Genomic DNA, 13,392 nt, shown 5'->3' with positions numbered 1-13,392 from the left:
TATTTGCTCTTTACTTAAGTTAAGGGTAAAAAAAAAAAAAAAAAAAAAAGGAAAAAAAAAAAAAAAAAGGACAAAAAAAAGACTTTTATTAAAAAAAATATATATCTATTTTTATGGTTCCTTTTCCAAAGGACCCTATGGCAAATGCACAAGTACTCGATTCCATGTTACAGTTTTCACATTGAAAACCAGGAATGTCTGTGTTTTTATATCCGTGTATGTATCCAGCTCAGCTTTGGGAACGTATCCGGGGCGCAAGCTCTGAGCAGGGTCACCCTGGCACTGCTCAGCGTTTGTCCTCACCCTTCATGCTTCACCACCACTGCTTGACACCTTTTTACAAGGAAAAAAAATAAGAAAGAAAGGAAAAAAAAACCCCAACAAACCCTCCCAGTAGCTCCCTCTGACTCTGAATGTTCCAAGTGACACAACTTAAGGCTCCGTGTGCCAAAGTGTGTGTGTGTGTGTGTATGTATGGACGTGTGGGATGGGTTTTTTTTTCAAAGACACTTTAAAACTTGGCCTCAGTTGTGGTTTTTACCGTGTCAGTCCCAGCTGAGGGGCTTTTGTGAGAGTTCAGTTTGCCTTTTTCTGGCTGGTTTAGAACCCAGGCCCCTCCAGGCAGGCTCGTGGCACGGGTGGGTGCTGAGGATGGATTTTCCTCCGGGGAGAGGGGAGCGAAGCCTCTGAGGTGCTTTGGGTTTGCTTCTTTTGAACTAACTCGTTTCTTTTTTGGCAGCAGTTGAATCGCTTGTTTAAGCCTTAACGAGGAAGGATTCAGGGCTTGCTGAGCCCCTTTCCTCTGTTCCAGGTCGGGGTCTTGCGTGGTCGGGCTGGTCTCGGGAGATGATGCGGGATTCGGCCGCCTCGTGCGTGCCGTGCTCCGTGGATCAGCCCTTCTCCCCAGGGAGAGGTGTTGGGGGAGAAGGGGGAGACCTGGCCCTTCCAGGGAGTGTGTGCTGGTGCCTTGGCCGTTGCAGGAGGACGTGCAGGGAAGCATGGAGATGATTTGGGGCTGTGGGTGAAGCAGTTGGGAAGTGCATTCCTGTTTTATTCTGCTCCTCTCAGAGGAACTCGGCCCCTTTTTGGGGAGAGGGATTTCCTCACGGATGGTGCTGGGAGATGTCCTGGTTTTAGAGGTGAAAACCTGTGGTGCTGCTCCACGGTGGGGGTGAAGCCCCCTCCCAGGTGCTGTGTGGGTGCAGGGACCCTGCTCCAAGGGCTCTTCCCAGCCCTCCCGAGCTGTCTGTGCAATACTGGAGGTGGCACCAGTGTCCCTGTGCTCCCAGGGCTGTCAGTGCCAGCGGGACACTTGGATTGCTGACGTGGTTTAGGTGAATTGACCCTGGTCGTTGGCAGGAGCTGAGTTAGGAGGGTCCTGTGGGTGTGTTAACTGTCCCAAAACCTCTGAGGTTTTTCCTTGAGACTTGATACGTTGTGAGAAGGGTGTGGAAGGAGCATCCTGCTCTCTGCTTGTCTCCTTCCCACCCTCCTGAAGGGAGTTTCAGCTGAATTCCAGAACTGTCTGGCTTTGTGGTGGGTGCAGAGCAGGTCGAGCAGCCAAGGGGTTCATAGGGGCTGTCAGGATGTGGATTTTCCCTCCTCGAGAGCCTTTGCTTTGGTTTTCCTTTTCTTTGACTTGTTTGAGCTGAGGAGGAACGTTACGTATGTCCTGGTGCGGTGAGAGAGAAGGGCCCAGGGGAGGATTTTGGGGGGCAGAGGTGAGAGATGGGGTGTTTGGGGCTGGGAGAGGTGGTGGTGTCTCTTGGCCTGTGCTGGCTACAGCAGGGGTGTCCCTGTGGGAGCAGAAGGGTGTCCATGTGGGATGGATGGAGGGGGGTCCGAGGAGGTGCTTTGTGGAGCGATCAACGTCCAAATTAAACATGAACTGTATTTGAAAGGTCTGTGTCCATGTGTGTTTGTCCAACAAAGCGCTTCACGCTTCCAGGGCGTTGCTGTGCTTTGTCTCCTGCCTCGAGGGCTTCTCCAGGAGTCCCGTCAGCTGCTGGTGGCCTTAATTCAGAAGATCACAGAATTATTTTCATTGGAAAAGAACTCCCAAGTCCACCCTGTGCCCGATCCCCACCTTGTCCCCAGCCCAGAGCACTGAGCTCCACGTCCAGTCCTTCCTTGGACACCTCCAGGGATGGAGACTCCACCACCTCCCTGGGCAGCCCCTGCCAAGGCCTGACCACCCTTTCCGAGGAGAAATTCCTCCTGATGTCCAACCTGAACCTCCCCTGGGGGCGGTTTCTTGTCCTGTCGCTGGTTCCCGACCCCGCCCTGACTCCAGCTCGTGTCAGGATCCACCTCAGTTAGAGGGGCAGGAGCGGGGCAGCCCCGCTGCGGGGCTTCCCTCCACACCCCCTGCTTCCTGCGGCAATTCCCTGCGCGCAGCTCCCTCCGCAGCCCCATTCCCCGCCGCTCACTGTCACTGGTCCCTCCCCACCCGTATCCCCTCCCCACCTGTGTCCCTCCCCACCTCGTGCCCTCCCACCCCCGTGTCCCCTCCCCACCCGTGTCCCCTCCCACCCGTGTCCCCTCCCACCCGTGTCCCCTCCTGGCGCTGGCGGCGGGCGGAACGCGCGTTGCGGGGCGCGGGGCGCGGGCGGAGGCGCGCGGGGCGCAGGGCCGGCGGACTCGTGACGGGACGGACGGGCCGGGCCGGCGGCGCTTCCGGCAGGCGCGGAGCAGGGCCCGCCATGGGAATCCTGGAGAAGATCTCGGAGATCGAGAAGGAGATCGCCCGCACGCAGAAGAACAAAGGTGCAGGGCGCAGGAGGGCGCCCGGGGGCCGCGGGGATGGCGGGCGGGCACAACCCGGGCAGGGGTGATGGGGGTTGCTGGGAGGGGATGGGATGTGAGGGGTACGGGGGCTGAGGGAGATGGGGGTGGGAAGGGGTCCAGGGGAAGAGGGGCTATGGGTTATGGGAGGTTGGGGGTGTGAGGGATTGAGGGAGCAGGTGGAGTTCAGGGGGCCGGGAGGGGTCCAGGGAAGGGGGTGGGGATGAGAGGAGCTGAGGGGTGTGGAGGGCTGAGGGGTGTGGAGAGGCTGAGAAAGGGTCCAGAAAAGGGTGCTGGGGGTGCGATGTGCTGGGGGTTATGGGGGCTGGGGAGGGGTACGAGAGAAGAGGGGGCTGTGTTTTATGGGGTGCTGGAAGGGGGTCTGTGTGAAGAGGTGCCAGTCAGGGCCGTGGGGGAGGCGGGATGGGGGTGGTTTGTGAAGCTGTGGGGGCACAGGGGGCTGGATGGGGCGTGTTGGGAGCTGAAGCAGGGTGAGCCCTGGGGCTGGGGCTGGGAGGGAGGGTGGGACCCTCTCCTGCCCGGTGTTGCAGCCCCAGCCCCCCAAGTGCTGCTGGAGGGGTCCCTGAGCTGGTGTTTGAAGGTTCTAATTTCAAGAGGGGCCTGGGGAGCGGAGCCCCGCACGGGCTCTGCCAGAGCTGCTGCTGGCAGGGGGGATGTGGTTTAGGCTGTAGTAAATAGTAGAAATAAAAATCAGTAAAACCTGTGAACTCCTGGTTTGATGCCCTTTGCTGTCACAGGGGAATCAGCTGCCTTCTTTTTTTCTGGATCGGGGTGAATTCAGGTGTTCTGAGTGTTCTGAGCTAAGAATGAGGCAGTAAAGGACTGCCAGGCACGTGAGCCCTGAGCTAACCATGTCTCTAAAAGTTGCCAAGAGCAGGGGAAGATAATCCAGTGGTTTTGGAGCGCTGAATGTGACCAGGTGTGAGGAGGAGGGGGCCTTTTCCCAGGAGTGGCTCTTCCCACTGCAGTCTCTCCCTCCTGAACCGGCTCCCTTCAGCCCTTCATTCCTGCCCCTCCTCTCCTTCTGCCTTGCTCCTTTCACTGGGGGCACTTTTTGGCTATTTCTCTCAACTCTGTGCAGTCCCTGGCAGGTTTGCTCCCCATGCCCAGTGTCCCCAAAGGTGACAGGACCCCCTGGGGGCAGCGCTGTGCCCGGCAGTGGCGAAGGCTTTGACCGAGATCCACACAGCGTCTCCTTCTAGGAAGTTTCTCACTTCCAGCCATGAAATAACCAGCAACTTTCTGCCCTGCCTGTGTCATCCCAGCCACCGAGTACCACCTGGGGCTGCTGAAGGCGAAGCTTGCCAAGTACAGAGCTCAGCTGCTGGAACCCTCCAAGTCCCCGGCGGCCAAGGGCGAGGGCTTCGATGTGATGAAATCGGGAGATGCCCGCGTGGCGCTGATCGGCTTTCCTTCCGTGGGCAAGGTCAGTCAGGGGCCTGTGCTCCCAGGCAGGCTCCCTGTGGTTTGCAGCGGCTGCAAAGCACATCTGGAATCGCAGGAAGCGAGGAATGGTTTGGGTTGGAAGGACCTGAAAGGCTCCTCCCGTGAGGTCCCGTTTGGAGTGCTGTGTGCCATCTGGTGCCCACAGCGTAAGGAGGACATGGGGCTTGTTGGGGAAGTCCAGAGGAGGCCACAAAGTTGCTAAGGGGACTGGAGCACCTCTGCTGTGGGGGCAGGCTCAGAGAGCTGGGGGTGTTCAGCCTGAGGAGGGAAGGTTGTGTGGAGACCCTCAGAGCACCTTCCAGGATCTGAAGGGGCTCCAGGGAAGCTGGAGAGGGACTGTTCACCAGTGACAGGGTGAGGGGGAAGGGGTTCAGACTGAAAGAAGAGAAATTTAGGTTAGACCTACAGAGGAAATCCTTCCCTGTGAGGGTGGGGAGGCCCTGGCACAGACTGCCCAGAGAAGCTGTGGCTGCCCCTGGATCCCTGGAAGTGTCCAAGGCCAGGCTGGACAGGGCTTGGAGCAATCTGGGATAGTGGAAGGTGTCTCTGCCCATGGAAACAAGGGTGGAATGAGATGAGCTTTAATGTCCTTTCCAACCCAAACCATTCCATGATTCCACAGTTTTGTTCCATGTCCCGAAACTCGTTCTTGCCCAGCCCCAGCACTGCTGAGGGGAGAGGGGGGAGTACAGGGTTTGTCTCCGTTCAGTGACAGTGCCACCACCTCACTCCCTTGGAACAGCCACAGTTCCCACAGGCTGAGGAGCACTTTGGTGTCACTTGTTTTGCCTTTTCACCTGCCTGTCTCTAGTGATGGTGATCTCTTGCCTTTCAGTCCACGTTTCTGAGTTTAATGACCTCAACCGCCAGCGAAGCCGCGTCGTACGAGTTCACCACGCTGACCTGTATCCCAGGAGTCATAGAGGTAAGTGGGATTCTCCTCCCTTTGGCACAGTGGTGTTTGGAAACCCAGCTGTGTGAATGTGTGTTTGCACCAGTTCCATTTGTGCCCCTAAGGAGCAGAGACATCCAAAGGTCTGTGCTGGATTTCACTTTAAGCTTTAGGAGATCTTGAGTGCTTGGGGGTTTCAGGGCTTCTGCAGCCTGCAGTGCTGATTTGGCTCTTCCCTAAACTCCATAACTCTTCAGGAGTGACTGCCTGATCGAGATTTGTGTGCTGCTGTTTGACTGACCAGAGCAATACAACAGTGCTCAACTGAAGTTTGTGTAACTGCTGTCGGTGCCAGTGACCAGATGGCTGCAAACCTTGACAGATTTGTTTTTAATGAAACTTTAAAAGAGGCAATCTGTACTGTGGTCAATTCTGGAACAAAACGCAGCTCCTCCTGTCCTTGAGGAGTTTTGTTAGTGGTGGCCTAAGCATCCATCAGTAAAGCAAATGATGAAGGGCATCAAACTGGAAAGTGCCCAGAAGTAGTGAGGAAATCTGGGTCAGGATGGAAAGGGGAGTTAAATAATGAAAGTAACTGTATTGATGTGAAGAGGGACATAAATAGTGTAACTCATCCAAGCACAGCTGTGAGCTGAAAGCCAGTGCCCTGCAGATCTGAGGAATGAGATCCTCCTGAGTTTCCCCTGGTTCTGTAAGACCTGCAACACACCTGAATAGTTCTGAACCATCAAAAGTGGCACTTGCTCATTACTGACTTCTCTCATTAGACCAAGAAAGTAAGGGCTGTTTTTCCTTTCCTTTCCTCTCCTCTCCACCAGCTCAGGGTAACGTGACTGCAGTGCTGTTCTCCTGATGCTTTGTCCAGCTGCAGTCATGGGAGCCTTTAGGGGGTCAGGACCTCAGACACAGCTGTGTGTGATGAACACAGCTCATAGAAAACTCTCTGGAAGTTGCCTCAGGACAGGGATATCATCTTTGTGCAGAGCTCCCCTGCCCTGCCAGCTCCATCCAGTTCCACTCTCCACAGGATTCGGACCCCAGCATGTGCTTGGGGCTTTCGAGGCAGCTCAGGTGCCCTGCAAAAAGCTTTCAACTTCCCATCCTTCTGTTTCCTTTTCAGTACAAAGGAGCCAATATTCAGCTGCTGGATCTGCCTGGAATCATTGAAGGAGCAGCACAAGGTTGGCCCATTCTCTGTGTTCATGGAAAGGAGGGGTTGCCCTCAGCAGTGCCCCTGGGTGTCTCAGGCATTCACAGGTTTCCTGGGCCAAGAATTCCCACATTGGTTTTCCAAATCTTAGAGTCCTTGATCCTCTGTGAGGCACAGTTCCCATCTCTGAGCCTGCATAAGGGTCTGTACGTAGCAGAAGGATGCTTCTCTGGAGGTGGGAGCCAAAGCCAGCCAGTCACTTCTCACCTCCTTGCCTGGGTGTTATCTGGCTCATCTGTTTTCTGGTGCTGAGGAAATCTAAAGAAAGATGCTGGAGAGGTGTGGGGGGGAATTACAGTTAAACAGTAACCTCATTTGACTAATTCCCTGAATTCCTGCCAGTCCTACCATGACTCCTGATTCTGGGAAGAGATGTTGGCTTTGTCTCTCTGCATTGTCATTGTCCTGATTGCCTGGGCATGTCTGAAGATAGCTTAGGAAATCACAGAGTCATGGAATATCCTGAGTTGGAAGGGACTTACAAGGATTATCCAGTCCAACTCCTCGCCCTGCACAGGACACCCCAGCAATTCCCCCCTCTCCCTGAGAGCATTGTCCAAACCCTCCTGGAGCTCTGGCAGGTTTGGGGCTGTGCCCACTGCCCTGGGGAACCTGTCCAGTGCCAACCACCCTCTGGGGGAAGAACCTTTTCCTGAGATCCAACCTGAGCCTGCCCTGACACAGGGGGATCTATTCCTGCAGCCAGGGTTGCCCTGCAGGACCTTCCTCCTTGCTTCCAAGCTGCTGCACAGGGCAGGAGTCCCCATCTGTCGTGGAACTCATGGCTGTTTCCCCTTGCTGATGCACATCCACCTGCTGTTTCCCCAGGGAAGGGCAGAGGTCGGCAGGTGATCGCTGTTGCCAGGACAGCAGACGTTGTTATCATGATGCTGGATGCCACCAAGGGGGAGGTGCAGAGGTGAGTGTGTGCTGGGCGCTGGGCTCAGGGCTGGGCTCAGGGCTTCCCATGTGCCCAGGAAATGTGCCACAGCTCCCTGAGGGGTTCTGGAGAGCACCTGGGGAGTAAGCTAAATTAAATTAAATATGAGGTGGAGGTTGTACTCTGTGAGAAGCATCATAGCTGACTGGCTTGGGTTCTCAGCTGAAGGATCATTCCCACAGGGTGGCTGTCAGAGATGGGAATGTCAACCAGGATCTCCACCACAGACTCTGGCCTGCTTTAGGTGGGTTTAGGTTATAGTGAAAGCTTTTGGCAGGGCTGTCTCAACACAAAAGTGGAAGAGGAAAGGTCTGGGTGTCACCTGGCCACGCTCAGCCTCACAGGTACTAACATGGCAGTGTCCCTGCAGGGCCCTGCTGGAGAAAGAACTGGAATCTGTAGGAATCCGGCTGAACAAGAGCAAACCAAATATCTACTTCAAGGTGAGGCTTCCTGAGCTCCTGCAGGTGTCTGGCTGCCTGCCCAAAGCCCAGCTCACTGCGTGCTGCCCCTCGTGTTGGACAGGCTGAGGGGGGCTGGGGGTTTTGCAGAATGTTCTCACGTTGCTTCGTTGCCTCCTGCAGCCCAAGAAGGGTGGAGGCATCTCCTTCAACTCCACTGTCACATTGACTCAGTGCTCCGAGAAGCTGGTGCAGCTCATCCTGCATGAGTACAGTATCCTTTGCTGAAGCAGGAGACCCTTCAGCCATCAGCAGGTCACGAGTCCAGTGGTTCCTGCTGTGGGACAGCCTCAGTGTCGCTTTGGTGCTGGTTCTCCTGAGGGAGCTCAGCCTGGGGCTCACAGTGGTTGCAGAATTGTGTTGGAATTTGGGCCTTGACAGCGTTCACCTCAGAAATCTTCAACGCTGAGGTCCTGTTCAGAGAGGATTGTTCCCCTGATGAGTTCATTGATGTGATTGTAGGCAACAGGGTCTACATGCCGTGCCTCTATGTGAGTATCTTGGGCAGCCTGGCTTTTGTTGCATCCAGCATCTCCTTTCTGTACCAGAGGAAACGTTGGATCTTCACAGAATCATGGCATGGTTTGGGTTGGAAGGGACCTTAAAGCTCATCCCATTCCACCCCCTTGCCATGGGCAGGGACACCTTCCACTATCCCAAATTGCTCCAAGCCCCGTCCAACCTGGCCTTGGACACTTCCAGGGATAGGGCAGCCACAGCTTCCCTGGGCAACCTGTGCCAGGGCCTCCCCACCCTCACAGGGAAGGATTTCTTCCTACTATTCCATCTAATCCTGCCCTCTCAGTGTGAAGCCATTCCCCTTAGTCCTATCATTCCATGACCTTGTTCCTGGCTCCTAAAACAATAACAATTTGGGGTTTAAGAGGTGGAAAACGGCTCAACAGGGAGTTTTTTTATAAGCTTTGGATGTGCTGTGTGTGTTCCCTGGGCCCTCTTGTGGCTGGTGCTGCCCTGGAGCAGAGGAGCTGCCGTTCCTGGTGCCGGGGCTTTGATCCCACGTGTGGAACTTCCAATTCCCCTGCTGCCAGCTCCGTGCTTGGCTTTCCACTGCTGGTCCCTTGTGTGCCAGAGGTCCCTTAACAGCTCTGTTTGTAGCCACGGGGTCTGTATGAAATAAAAACCACAGGGGAATGCGTTCCAAGTCATCCCAAAGGGAGAATTTTAAAAGGCCAAAATTTCTATTCAGGCTTCTGAAATTTTTAATGGTTGGTTTTACTGAGAGCCTTGGCTTGTCCTCTGACAGGATCTGCATTTCTGCTCCAGGTGCTGGAACCACCTTGCTGTACCTACCTGTGCATGTGTTACAGTGTTGCTGAACTGCCTTCCTAAGGGCTGTGTTGTTTTCCCTTTGGTTTAGGTTTATAACAAGATTGACCAGATATCCATGGAGGAAGTGGATCGTCTCGCTCGGAGGCCCCACAGTGTTGTCATCAGGTAGGACCAGCCTTTTGTGCTGGTCTCGTGGTGTGCTGGGTCATTTCACACCCCTTCCTCTCCTCCAGCTTATCCCAGGAAGTGGCTGCTCCCAGGGCTGCTGGGGTGAGAAGCAGGGTTGCTGTGCAGGCTTTCTCCCCCTGGAGAGGCAGGCAGCTTGGCTTCTCCATGCTGTCTCCAGTCTAGCTTGTTTCCTTAGAAGTACTGATCTTTTTGATGGAGCTTTGCTGCTTCAAAGCTGCTCACCCTTCTGGAAGCCTGATTTATTTCATAGAATCATGGAATGGTTTGGGTTAAAGCTCATCCAGTTCCACTCCCTTCCACCAGCCCAGGTTGCTCCAAGCCCCATCCAACCTGGCCTTGGATGCTATCAGGGATGGGGCAGCCACAGCTTCTCTGGGCAACCTGTGCCAGGGCCTCTCCACCCTCACATTAAGGAATTTCTCCCTATTATCTACTCTAACCCTGCCCTCCTTCAGCTTAAGGCCATTTCACCTTGAGTTTTTCCTTTCCTGGCCTCATTAAAGACTCTTCCCTCATTCCCCAGCACTTTGATAAGACAGTTCACCTTGTTCTCCTGGATCTCTAAATCACAACAGCAGTAAACAGATGTTCCTGGTGTTTTGCAGCTGTGGCATGAAGCTGAACCTGGATTACTTGCTGGAGAAGCTCTGGGAATACCTGGCACTTACCTGCATCTATACCAAGAAACGAGGACGTAAGTGACCACGAGCTGAACAGAAGGTTTGAAAAGCACAAAGGCTGCTACTCATCAAAGACAGACAGGCTGCCAGCAGGGCTTGTGCCTTGGAAATGCTGGAATTGTGCTCTCCCTCACCAGCTTTCAGCTCCTGAGAAGAGCTTTCTGCTCCATCTAATCCTGCCATGTGTGGATCCCCCCACGGTCCTCCTATTCTGTCTTACAAGAGCTGAATTTTAATAAGTCTTTGCATGATGATACAAGGAAATAAAGAGTGCGAGTTCACAGCTTTCTTCCTTGTTATGCACGCTGTGATGAACAGTTCAGCCCCTCACAACCCAGAAGAAGTTTCCTGTTCCTACTGCAAGTAGTTTGGTGATTCCCATGCCCTTGGCAGTGCCTTTGATCCTCCTTTTGCTTTACAACCTACTTGCAGCTTCTCCCAGTGACAAAGGCACGTCTGTAACCTGTTCCAGGTTGGTTGTGAACAGCTGAACTTGGGTGGATATGGGGAGATGAATGAGCTTTCTCTGAGCTTGCTTAAGCTCTGAAATCTGGGGGAGTTTGGTTTCCCTTGAGCAGGGTTGTTTTGCTTTGGGTGGTTTTGTTTGCCCTAAGTCAAATGTCTGGGATGGAGCTGGATCAGGTGGTTTGTGAGGAAGCTGCTGGCTGTGGTGTGGGGAACTTGAGGGCAGTGGAGAATTGATTTGATGCTTTCAGCCACTGGATACCTGTTCAGTCTGGGAGCAGGGAGGAGGAATTTGGGAGTAGTAAGTACAGGGTGATGTGAGATAGTGTCAGCATATTAGAACTTGATGAAAATCCAATGCTTTTTTCCCTCCCTTCTGCTTCTCCACAGAGAGACCAGACTTTACAGATGCCATTATCCTACGGAAAGGGGCCTCTGTGGAGCATGTGGTAATTTTTCTGCATGTTTTACATTTCCCTGTGTGCAGAAGGCACAGGTTCCTCTCGGACCTGCTGGGATTTGTGCTTCATAAAGCTCAGGACCTGTCAGTGTTTAGTTGGGCTTCTCCTTTTCTTGCCTTGATTGATTTTTATCTGCCTCAGGTTTCTTTCACAGCTGCTGTGAAAGGTTTAAACAATAATTATTGAAAGCAGCCCAGTGAAAAGCACATGGAAGCAGTGGAAGGGGGCTTTTTGTGGGCTGGTGATTCCTGTGTCTGTTCTGTATTGTTCTGTATTTCAAGTGCTGTTAGCTGGCTCTTAAAGTCATTATTGTAATTTCTGACATAGACCTTCGTGTCTTTTAGTTCCTGGCTATTGAAAAAGTTGTTTGCAAAGAGATGTCAATAAATACTTCACCTTCTGCCTGTCTGTCTTGCAGTGCCATCGGATTCACAGATCATTAGCCAGCCAGTTCAAATATGCCTTGGTGTGGGTAAGTGTTCGACAGCTAATGGAATTCCTGTCCTCAGGTGTCTCTGACTGGGCTTCTCCTAATCCTTTTCCCCATTTTTTTGCTTTAAAGGGGACAAGCACAAAGTACAGCCCTCAGAGAGTGGGCTTAACCCATATGATGGAGCACGAAGATGTCATTCAGATCGTAAAGAAGTAACTCTGCTGGTGCCTGGCCTTGTCTTTAATCACTGCAATTGGAACTGATGTAGAAACAAAACAAAACACACACACACACACAAAAAAAGAGAAAAAAAATAAAGAAAAAGGAAAAGGGAGACGTGTTCCACAGCCAAGAAAGCTTCTGTGAAGCTCCTTCTCTTGGAGGAAGGCAGAAAATGAGGCTACTGTGCTTGCAGGTGGGGATGGGGAAGATGGGTTTCCATCTCGCAGTGTTTCAGGCCAAGTAACGTTTCTTAAAAATTCAAAAGGAACCAGTTCTCGTAGGACGCAGTTCCCACATCCAGCAGTGTCCTGCCTCTCGTAGGGTTTGCACAGGGATCCACGTGTTCACCCCCCTAGGGAAGCGTTTGGGTTGGTGTGAACCAATCTGGCCCTGTGCTTTGGGCTGAGAGAACGTTGCTGACGCTTTGCTGCTCATCCATTCACTTAATTTAAGCATTGATCTGAAACAGAATCAAAAGTTCTCCCTCCCCTGCTCCTCGGACGCATCTGCAGCCGAGACAGCCCCAATTTATAACGGTCCCACCTCAATTAACATTAAAACCTGGCACTCTGTGCCTCTCTTAGCCCTGCAGTGGGGTTTGTAGGACATCCTGGTCCGACTGGTACTGAGAGATGAGAAATTAAACTGTTAATGAATGATCGTCTTGGCCAAACTGCAGCGGGGTACGATCCAAGAGCCACAGCATGCAGTGAGGATTCACTCCTGGCACGTCCCTCGTTGAGGAGCTGGCCTGGGAGCTTCCTCCTCTGCTGGGCAGGAGTTGTCCTGCCTGTTAGTCCCCCAGCTGGGGTTCTTCTTAACCATGCCCCTGAATCCCAGTCACAGCTCTTTGGAGCTCAAGGTACCATCCCATGCCGTGGGTTTCACCCCAGCCCTGTTAAACATTGTTGCTTGTCTGGATGTTGTTCATTAGAAGTCTGGGATTTTCCTAATCATGCTTTTCCATTGAATACCGTTGCTAAATAATTCAGAGTGCCTGATAGAGGACAGCTCTTGCCTTCTGGGATCAAGAGCTGCCAATAGCTTTTATTTTCTTTCATTGGAAAAGGGTTCGGTCTGATGTGGATGAGGAACTGTGAGGACAGGTGTGACGCCTGTCTGAGCAGGGCTCCTGCCTCCTCCCTGCTCCTCCCCACCCCTCACAACCTGATGCAGCAGAAATGGAAGGATTATTTTATTTGAGAAAATAAAAAGTCGCTGTTTTATGTGAACGGTGGGTGGATGGCTCGGTGTGTTTCCTAACGCTCTGTTTTACCTCCAGCCACCCCGAGGAATCCTGGATGCTGGCACAGGAGGTTGTAGGGGGAAGTAGAAGGTCAAGTGCCTGCAAGAGGCTGGTGATGGGAGATAAATAGATGTTACACACACAAGCTAAGAAGGTGACTTTGAACTCTGTAAGTCCTCTTCCCCATTCCTGGCTTTGTTCACAGCTGGAGCACAGAGCAAACCCCGAACACAGAGGCAGCGAGGGGGGAACGAGCTCCAAATTATCCTTATTATCCCTGAGCTGGCAGTGGAAAGCAGGCCCTTCCTGGTGTGAGCTGGGTGGGATGCTGTTCCAGCACATTAACTCGCCCTTCCCATTTCCTGTGAAGGTCACACAGGCAGAATTGCCCTCACAAAGACTTTTGGTTTCGTTTTGTCCCTGAGTCTCTGACTTTTCCCTCAAAATTCTGGAGGCTGCCAAGGCTCAGCACGGAGCTGGGCAGCCAAAACTGCTGACAGGGCTTCATCCTCAGCCCTGGCAGTGTGGGGAGCTGGGGAGGTGCTTGGTGTGAGGCTGAATGCGCAGTGTTACCTGCTGTTACCTATTCTTGGGTAGTTGGTGCTACCTCATTGTGTTTGGGTTCCAGATT

The 13,392-nt window shown here is 53.1% G+C and overlaps 1 protein-coding gene across 1 annotated transcript; it reads left to right on the top strand.

Moving 5' to 3' along the window:
- The first annotated feature begins 2,641 nt into the window (after window positions 1-2,641).
- Window positions 2,642-12,747, top strand: DRG2 (developmentally regulated GTP binding protein 2). The gene is made up of 13 exons (XM_050317390.1): window positions 2,642-2,766; window positions 4,071-4,231; window positions 5,087-5,176; window positions 6,285-6,345; window positions 7,203-7,293; window positions 7,685-7,757; window positions 7,899-7,989; window positions 8,169-8,266; window positions 9,154-9,230; window positions 9,860-9,948; window positions 10,790-10,848; window positions 11,279-11,332; window positions 11,423-12,747. Exons 1-13 carry the CDS (start codon window positions 2,703-2,705, stop codon window positions 11,507-11,509), a joined length of 1,095 nt encoding a protein of 364 aa, XP_050173347.1. The 5' UTR covers window positions 2,642-2,702; the 3' UTR covers window positions 11,510-12,747.
- Window positions 12,748-13,392: the final 645 nt, after the last annotated feature.

This window comes from Myiozetetes cayanensis, unplaced genomic scaffold (assembly GCF_022539395.1).
Source record: "Myiozetetes cayanensis isolate MyiCay16 unplaced genomic scaffold, myiCay2020 scf20-37, whole genome shotgun sequence".
Classification (NCBI taxonomy): domain Eukaryota; kingdom Metazoa; phylum Chordata; class Aves; order Passeriformes; family Tyrannidae; genus Myiozetetes; species Myiozetetes cayanensis.
This window is presented reverse-complemented; position numbering and strand designations above follow the sequence as displayed.